The 10,402-nt window shown below is 37.7% G+C and overlaps 1 protein-coding gene across 1 annotated transcript in view; it reads right to left on the bottom strand.

Moving 5' to 3' along the window:
- Positions 1 to 953: 953 nt before the first annotated feature.
- gucy1a2 (guanylate cyclase 1, soluble, alpha 2) overlaps positions 954 to 10,402 on the bottom strand; it is a 53,073-nt gene continuing 43,624 nt past the window's right edge. Inside the window, exons 8-9 of the mRNA XM_079610156.1 lie at positions 5,950 to 6,104; positions 954 to 2,320 (exon numbers count right to left, since the gene is read on the bottom strand). Of these exons, the coding sequence (XP_079466282.1) occupies positions 2,110 to 2,320; positions 5,950 to 6,104 (366 nt within the window). The 3' untranslated portion in view covers positions 954 to 2,109. The remainder of the gene's footprint in view (positions 2,321 to 5,949; positions 6,105 to 10,402) is intronic.

Below are 10,402 nucleotides of genomic sequence, written 5' to 3'. Positions count from 1 at the left end.
AAACCCGTATGACTTTCCTTCTTCTGTGGAAAACAAAGGAGATATTTAGCCGAATGTTCACACTGCTTTACCGTTCAACACAATGTAATGGGGACCAGGAAAAGTCAAGCAGCACCAATCATAACTGTCATAATGTGTGTGCGAGATAGTCTTCTGGATAGACCTCTAATCTCATTTGCATACACCAGCACTTATTTTGTGTTGTACTGAATAAAGAAAGTCATACAGGTCTTTGTTTTAAAATAAGAAAAGAAAAACAGCAGTTTAAAGAGAGCACAACACAGCAGTCTGACACCATAACACTGAATTAATCGAGTTTATTGGCATCCTGATAAAAATGACTGACACGTCTGGATGTGATCTTGAATTAATCAAATGTGACCGAAATGAATGATGACATTACCAAGTACCTTCCTGTGACCTCAAACTGTATTCACACACACACACACACACACACACACACACACACACGCGCACGCACACCGTCTCTCTCTCTCTCTCTCTCTCTCTCTCACACACACACACACAGTCTCTCTCTCTCTCTCACACACACACACGCAAGCGCGCGCACACACACACACACACACCGTCTCTCTCTCTCTCTCTCTCTCTCTCTCTCACACACCACACACACACACACACACACACACACAGTCTCTCTCTCTCTCCCTCACAGACGCAAGCACGCGCACACCGTCTCTCTCTCTCTCTCTCTCTCTCTCTCTCTCTCTCTCTCTCTCTCTCTCTCTCTCTCTCACACACACACACACACACACACACACACAGTCTCTCTCTCCCTCACAGACGCAAGCACGCGCACACCGTCTCTCTCTCTCTCTCTCTCTCTCTCTCTCTCACACACACACACACACACACACACAGTCTCTCTCTCCCTCACAGACGCAAGCACGCGCACACCGTCTCTCTCTCTCTCCCTCACAGACGCAAGCACGCGCACACCGTCTCTCTCTCTCTTTCTCTCTCTCTCTCTCACACACACACACACACACACACACACACACACACACACACACACACACACACACGGCCCGTTTCACACATCTGCAGCATGCGAGTTCTCCGCATAAATGTGATTCCTGATTTACCGTTTTGCATTTAATATCAGCGATGAACTGTTTAATAGTGATCGAGAATGGATTATTGAGAACTAGTATAAACTTTTGCATAAAAATGTATTTGCATGACAATCACATTAACATACAAATAATAATTAATCGACACCAGAGTGTAGCCAGAGTGCATCTTATAAACTGCTTCAATCAATCTGGATTCAATCCGAATTTACTGAACAGTATTCGGATTATGTGTGACCCTTTCCCTATATGTTAATTATCATGTTAATTATCATGTTAATTAGATGCATTTGCATTTTATGACGCTTCAAAAAATCTTATATTGCAAAAGCGAGCGTTGATTAAATAAGTGAACAGTGCGCATACACACAGTTTCTGATACACAGAACTGCGACTTTATTACAGAAGCTCAGATGAAAACATGCCGCAGATGTGAGACACACACACACACACACACACACACACACACTCTCTAACAGCGGTTAATGGTAGGACACGCACACAAACACATGAGATCTAACAATGGTTAATAGAGGATAAACACACACACAAAGGATTTAACAGCGGTTAATGGCAGCGTGTGTAAAATGGTAGAGATAAATGCGTGTGTGTGCGTGTGTGTGTGTGTGCGTGTGTGTGCGTGTGTGTGTTTAAGAGGTAAAGGCACCAAGTTATCCATGTGAATTCTATTAACCTGCAATGCTGCAAGAAATGTCTGTGTGTGTACATGAGTTTATCTGTAGTATTTGCACGTGTACACCATGTTTGTCTTTGCTTGGCTATGCCGTTGAGCAGAAGGCTTTATTTTAAATATATATCTATATTTGTTTTATTGTATTTTCAGAACACAATTATCCATGGCTCCTTTAAAGGGGCGGGGCCATTGTCTCCGCCCCCTTTCGTGTGAGTTCCCGCCTCCGAGGACAAACGCTCCGGTCGAGAGGCGGGGCAACGAGTTGCCACAGGCAACACTAGTCTACAGGAAGTGATGTCATAGCGAATGGGCGGGGCCATCTCAGAGGCTAGTCTCCCGTAGAAACATGGTCCCAATGTTATAGGACACTTTCCGGATGGGGGCGGAGCGAGTGCTGGTGAGGGAGGCGTGGCTCTGGCTTTTCCCCGCCTCCAGGAAATAGCAGATTCCCGGGATCTCTTTGGGGAAGTTGTCGGGAAGCTCCTGCCTGGAGCGAGGGATGAAGGTGAACGAGCGGTCGTCGCGCAGGAGTCTGAGAAACGAGGGGGGGGGAACAAATGGAAAATAAATTAAATATGCATGAGATAAATCTGACAATATATAAAAACAAATATAATGTACGTTTGTTTTAATTGTATTGTAAGTTTTCTGTTAGGGTTTGATATGGGTTAATAAAGCTCTTCTGAAGCAAAGCAATGGGATTTTATAAGAAAAATATCCATATTTATCCATATCCATACAGTACGGCGGGTCAGAGGTCATCATTCAGCCGAAACTCGACTCTCTCGTGAACAAGCGTACGGCAGCTGCCGGAAGCAGTGATTATGGTTTATAAAGTTTAAAATAATTATATTATTGTAACAAAAACACATGGCTTCATTTCAGAAGGCCTTTATTAACCTCCCGGAGCCTGTGGAGCACTTTAATGATGGACAGATACACTTTAATGATGGACAGATACACTTTTATGATGGACAGATGAACTTTAATGATGGACAGATACACTTTTATGATGGATGGATGCACTTTTATGATGGACAGATACACTTTTATGATGGATAGATGCACTTTTATGATGGACAGACGCACTTTTATGATGGATAGATGCACTTTTATGATGGATGGATGCACTTTTATGATGGACAGATACACTTTTATGATGGACAGACGCACTTTTATGATGGATAGATGCACTTTTATGATGGATAGATGCACTTTTATGATGGAGAGACGCACTTTTATGATGGATAGATGCACTTTTATGATGGATGGATGCACTTTTATGATGGACAGATACACTTTTATGATGGACAGACGCACTTTTATGATGGATAGATGCACTTTTATGATGGACAGACGCACTTTTATGATGGATAGATGCACTTTTATGATGGATGAATGCACTTTTATGATGGATAGATGCACTTTTATGATGATAGATGCACTTTTATGATGGATAGATGCACTTTTATGATGGATAGATGCACTTTTATGATGGATGAATGCACTTTTATGATGGATAGATGCACTTTTATGATGGACAGATGCACTTTTTTTTGATGGATAGATGCACTTTTATGATGGACAGATGCACTTTTATGATGGATGAATGCACTTTTATGATGGACAGACGCACTTTTATGATGGATAGATGCACTTTTATGATGGATAGATGAACTTTTATGATGGATAGATGCACTTTTATGATGGATGAATGCACTTTTATGATGGATAGATGCACTTTTATGATGGATAGATGCACTTTTATGATGGATAGATGCACTTTTATGATGGATAGATGCACTTTTATGATGGATAGATGCACTTTTATGATGGATAGATGCACTTTTATGATGGACAGAGGCACTTTTATGATGGATGGATGCACTTTTATGATGGATAGATGCACTTTTATGATGGATAGATGCACTTTTATGATGGATAGATGCACTTTTATGATGAACAGACGCACTTTTATGATGGACAGAGGCACTTTTATGATGGATGGATGCACTTTTATGATGGATAGATGCACTTTTATGATGGACAGACGCACTTTTATGATGGATGGATGCACTTTTATGATGGATAGATGCACTTTTATGATGGATAGATGCACTTTTATGATGGATAGATGAACTTTTATGATGGATAGATGCACTTTTATGATGGATGAATGCACTTTTATGATGGATAGATGCACTTTTATGATGGATGGATGCACTTTTATGATGGACAGACGCACTTTTATGATGGATAGATGCACTTTTATGATGGATGGATGCACTTTTATGATGGATGGATGCACATTTGCACTTGTATGATGGATAGATGCACATTTGCACTTTTATGATGGATAGATGCACATTTGCACTTTTATGATGGATAGATGCACATTTGCACTTTTATGATGGATAGATGCACATTTGCACTTTTATGATGGATAGATGCACTTTTATGATGGATAGATGCACTTTTATGATGGATGGATGCACATTTGCACTTGTATGATGGATAGATGCACATTTGCACTTTTATGATGGATAGATGCACTTTTATGATGGATGGATGCACTTTTATGATGGATGGATGCACTTTTATGATGGATGGATGCACATTTGCACTTGTATGATGGATAGATGCACATTTGCACTTTTATGATGGATAGATGCACATTTGCACTTTTATGATGGATAGATGCACATTTGCACTTTTATGATGGATAGATGCACATTTGCACTTTTATGATGATAGATGCACTTTTATGATGGATAGATGCACTTTTATGATGGATGGATGCACATTTGCACTTGTATGATGGATAGATGCACATTTGCACTTTTATGATGGATAGATGCACATTTGCACTTTTATGATGGATAGATGCACATTTGCACTTTTATGATGGATAGATGCACATTTGCACTTTTATGATGGATAGATGCACTTTTATGATGGATGGATGCACTTTTATGATGGATAGATTCACATTTGCACTTTTATGATGGATAGATGCACTTTTATGATGGATAGATGCACTTTTATGAATGATGGATGCACTTTTATGATGGATAGATGCACTTTTATGATGGATGGATGCACTTTTATGATGGATAGATGCACTTTTATGAATGATGGATGCACTTTTATGAATGATGGATGCACTTTTATGATGGATGGATGCACTTTTATGGGCTTCAAAATCTCATCCTCCATTCACTGGCATTATAAAGCTGAAGAGCCAAGATATTATTTAATATAACTCAGATTGTTTTCGTCTGAAAGAAGTCATATACACCTAGGATGGCTTGAGCGTGAGTAAATTATGGGATACAACTGTAATGTTTGATGTAAGTGTTGCTGAAGCGGAGAAAAAAATTATTTTAAGAAAACAGCCATTAAAGATTTGTATCGTCATTGAAATCTACAGATGCGCATGGTTGAAGTGCGATAAAACAAACATGAAACTGTATTTTGGATGTTCTCTGTCGAGTGTGTGTAAGCGTGCACATGTGTGTGTGTGTGTGTGTGTGTGTGTGTTTAATACGCATACAAGTGTGTGCATGTGTGCCTGATGTTGAGTGTGTGTGTAAGCGTGTGCAGCGCATGTGTGAGTGTGTGTGTGTGTTTTATATGCACAAAAGTGTGTGCTTGATGTCGAGTGTGTGTAAGCATACACGTGTGTGTGTGTTTATGTGTGTGTTTTATATGCTTATAAGTGTGCATGTGTGCTTGATGTCGAGTATGTGTAAGCGTGCACGTGTGTGTGTGTGTGTGTGTGTGTGTTTTATATGCACATAAGTGTGTGCATGTGCGGGTGTATCTCTGTGCTTGATGTCGAGTGTGTATAAGCGTTCACATGAGTGTGTGTTCGTCTATGCATAATTATTCATTTTGAGTGTAGATGTCTACAAAAACAGGTGTTCATTGGTGCATATTGAAACACGTGTGTGTGTGTGTGTGTGTGTGTGTGTGTGTGCGTGTGTGTGTGTGTGTGTGCGCGTGCGCGCGTGTGTGAGATCTTCAGAGCTGCACTTGACTGCAGAGTATCATTCTTAACGATCTCGACAGAAGCAGGTTGCCATAGAAACAGGTGTGACTGTCTCACTGCAGCAGAGTTACACATCAGCGGAGTGTGTGTGTGTGTGTGTGTGTCCTCACTGGTATGTGCTGGGGCTGACGTTGATGCAGCGCGGGTGACTGCCCGACTCAAACTTGCTGGCCAGCGTGACGTTGTTTCCAAACAGACAGTAGCGAGGCATCATCACTCCGACGACTCCAGCCAGGACCGAGCCGGAGTGGATCCCGATCCTCAGCTACAGACATCAAGACAAAACTCACGGTTATTTATATAGCACTTTATAAAATGCAGATTGCTTCAATGCAGCTGTAGAGTCTGTTGCAAAATCCTTAAAGTACACTGAAAAAAATGAGTGTAGGATTTTATTTTTTGGTGAAACGATCAGAATAACTAACAAGACTAACAATGTACAGGTGAAAATCGAAAAATGTGAATATGGTGCAAAAGTTCATTTATTTCAGTAATTCAACTTAAAAGGTGAAACTAATATATTATATAGACTCATTACATGCAAAGTGAGATATTTCAAGCCTTTATTAGTTATAATTGTGATGATTATGGCTTACAGCTTATGAAAACCCCAAATTCAAAATTAGAATATTGTTAAGTTTTCATAAGACATAATCATCACAATTATAACTAATAAAGGCTTGAAATATCTCACTTTGCATGTAATGAGTCTATATAATATATTAGTTTCACCTGCATCATAAAAGCACAATAATATTGTATAGTGTACATTCGACTTATAGTTTTACTGTAAATACAGATTCTGCATCTATTGTGTCCACCATATTTTCTCACGTACACACACTAAACCTTTGAATATCAGATAAAGTTCAGAGTTTGTGGTGCCGGTCATGTGTGCACCATTCATTTTAGATTATTATTTTATAATTTTAGATATTTAGTTGGTCACTGAACAGATATTTTCATGGAATGAGACATCAAACAGAGTTAACCAGAGTTATAATAACCATCATAACCTCAATTCTTCTCTTCAGCACAATTATAACCACACAATCTTCAACAACACCAACATAACAGCACATTAAACACTAACAGGTCTTCGTCTTTACTAAAAAATGCATAAATATAGCATAACCTCAACATTTAGTTCCTCAGGTATTTACAGTTTTTTACAATCGACAGTTTTTTCAATACATTTAACAAGTTTCCTAAACTCTTAACACGGTTAGCACAACATCCGTCTTTGTACACTGTAAAAAATGTGGCTGCAATTAGTTAAAATTTGTTGAGATAACTTAAATATCCAACTTAACCAAACTAAACTAAAGTTAACTAAACTTAATATTTTACAGTGCTATGCATAAGTTTAGACACCCATGCTAAAGTTGCCTAAAAAGAGGAATAAAAAATCATCTTTTGGAAATTTATCTTAATGCCTTAATTTAAAAAATGAGGAAAACTCCAACCTTTAAGGACACCAATTTTCTTTGTGAATGAATAATGTATCGTAAAAAAATAAATGTTCTTCCTTAAAATACAGGGTGCATAAGTTTGGACACCCCTATGTTAAATTCCCATAGAGGCCGACAGATTTTTATTTTTAAAGGCCAGTTATTTCATGGATCCAGGATACTATGCATCCTGATAAAGTTCCCTTGGCCTTTGGAATTAAAATAGCCCCACATCATCACATAACCTTCACCATACCTAGAGATTGGCATGGGGTACTTTCCATAAGATCATATCTCAATGCAAATTAAACCAGCTTTTAAGCTAACTGAAATAAAACCATGCCAATCTCTAGGTGTGGTGAAGGTTATGTGATGATGTGGGGATATTTTAATTCCAAAGGCCAAGGGAACTTTATCAGGATGCAGAGTATCCTGGATCCATGAAATAACTGGCCTCTAAAAATAAAAATCTGCCTGCCTCTATGGGAATTTAACATAGGGGTGTCCAAACTTATGCACCCTGTATTTTAAGGAAGAACATTTATTTTTTTAAGATACATTATTCATTCACAAAGAAAATTGGTGTCCTTAAAGGTTGGAGTTTTCCTCATTTTTTAAATTAAGGCATTAAGATAAATTTCCAAAAGATGATTTTTTATTCCTCTTTTTAGGCAACTTTAGCATGGGTGTCTAAACTTATGCATAGCACTGTAAGTCAAGCTTGAACACATACTTTTTAAAGTTGAAACAATGTTGGATTTTAAGTTGTGATAAATAATCGCAGCAATTTTTTTTTACAGTGTAGGCTATACAATTAACACATTTCTTGTTGCTTTGACACAAAATGCATACAGTTAACACAAATTTAAAATACTTGAACTTCTTTTACACACAAGCTCAACCAAGACCAAAACTATGTAATTTTACTGCCAAATTTACAAATGCTTTCACACTGTATGTCAGAGCAGATAACATCATGTTCTAAACAAAACTTATATAGGCTAAAGTCAAAGTGAACAGCTGTTTATATTGTGAATTGAAACACAAATATATTCCCTGTATTTCATTCCATTGCTACTGAGGAACAGCTTATTGAAGTTTTGCAAATATATAAATTACAGCTGATATCCAAGGAATTACACTCAGGTGTTGAGGTTCTTTCAATCGCATGACCATATGTTATAATGTAAAAGAGGACTCTTTGGACTGATCTTGTGTGGAAGAGGAACAATATCAACAGAAAGAAAGAAAGAAAGAAAGAAAGAAAGAAAGAAAGAAAGAAAGAAAGAAAGAAAAGAAAAATGCCTGCAGGGGGGGAGAGGAAGACGAGTACCAGGACAAGGGAGAGGTATATCTTGCAGTAATGTTCTTTGGCAAATAAAGTCTTTACTTCAGACAATTCTGTGTCTGTCTTTTTTTTTTTTTTCATAAACTGTACATAAAGCTACTCTGAGATGGTCATAATTTTTGTGTAGTGAATTTCTGCAGAAACAGAAAAGAAATGTATGCATTTACTAAACTCAACAAAACAAAAATGTAGAGAAAATTGTATATTCAATACAATATACTGTCTTTTGTATAAGGGCCGACCTGACACATAACATAATGCAGTTTCTGTAATTTCAGCTGATGTTACTGTTTTTCCCGTCTTTGTGTTATGATTGACTAAATGTTCCTGTTGGAAGAGAACATGTGTTAGTGTTTTGAATAATTATTTGATTTTGAAACATGTTTGCAGTGTTTTGTTAGAAATAGTGTATAGTGTTAGTGTATTATTGTATTTTGAAAATTAGTTTTGGAGTTTAGTTTACAATGTGTGATTTTGAGCATGAAATTAACCGTTTTGCCAATTGTGTGTTTTAGGTGTGTTGGTGTGTTAAGAGTTTAGGAAAATTGTTAAATGTATTGAAAAAACTGTCATAGCGATCGTAAAAAACTGTAATTCATTTGAATTTGAAAAATCGGTTGAATGAATGATTCAACGACTCCCTCATTAATACTTCACTTGTTTCATTACTGATCGCGTTTTTGAATGACAAATACATGTTTTAACAGTCACTTGTCTCCACCTACTGGTGTAACGACGTAATCGTTATTTACTCGTTATTTATTTATAAGGTACTTTTTAAAAGATAATTTTCATAATTTTGATCGCTACTGTAGACATCAGTGTTTATGTACAAACTATAAACTTTAATCCAAGTACTTCTGACATCTGAGATTTGAACGATTAATTGTGCAACTTTAGTTTAAGTCAAATCAAATGTTCAACAATTGTGTTGCTTCAGCTCATTTTTAGCTTTGATTAGGCAAACTGAACAAGCAGCAAAAATATTTTTTTTTCCAGTGTAACAACGCACAAAATAACACAAATATTTGTCGATTATTATTCTATTCGTATCAATATTTCTCAGTATTAAATGATACATATAGTCCAGATTTCTCTTAATAAAGAGATGTTTGTATGATAATACATGCATTTTATTCAATACCAAACATTATTCAATGCAATTGATTGTGCATATTTTGAAGTATTAGCAACACACGCAAAGGGTGAACTCCTCTCGTGCATTCTTTCACTTGTCGCAATGCATTCTGGGATTGCATTATTCATGAAGAATACATGCAAAGCTGCTTTATGCTCGGGCTAAAATAAGATATCTAATAAAGCATCATCATTCCTCAGCTAATCTTTTTTAACAGCCTATGATGCCTTAAAATGATATCTGGGTTTTGTAACAGAGCTGATATGAGTGTGTGTGTGTGTGTGTGTGTGTGTGTGTGTGTGTGTGTGTGTGTGTGTGTGTGTGTGTGTACCCTTAACAACCTAACACACACTAGCATCGCCATGGCAACTCTAGCGAAGAAGAGCCAATAGACAGACACACACACACACACACACCAAGTGCTAAAAAAAGAATTCACAAGGGCAGCAGCGTGTGACTGACAGCTGTCAATCAAACTCTGGACAGAACAGGACAGATCACAGCAGATCTGCTTAATCGCCAGGATCTAACGAATCTAATGTCTGTCAATGACACGAGAGTCACACACACTGAACCGCTCATAAACAGCGGCGTTATCGAAAGGGCATCTTATTACTGCCAGCCTC

The sequence above is a fragment of the Phoxinus phoxinus genome (genome assembly GCF_949152265.1).
Source record: "Phoxinus phoxinus genome assembly, chromosome: 4".
In the NCBI taxonomy this organism is placed as follows: Eukaryota; Metazoa; Chordata; class Actinopteri; order Cypriniformes; family Leuciscidae; genus Phoxinus; species Phoxinus phoxinus.
The sequence above is the reverse complement of the archived record's forward strand: the minus strand, read 5'-3'. Positions and strand labels throughout refer to the sequence as shown.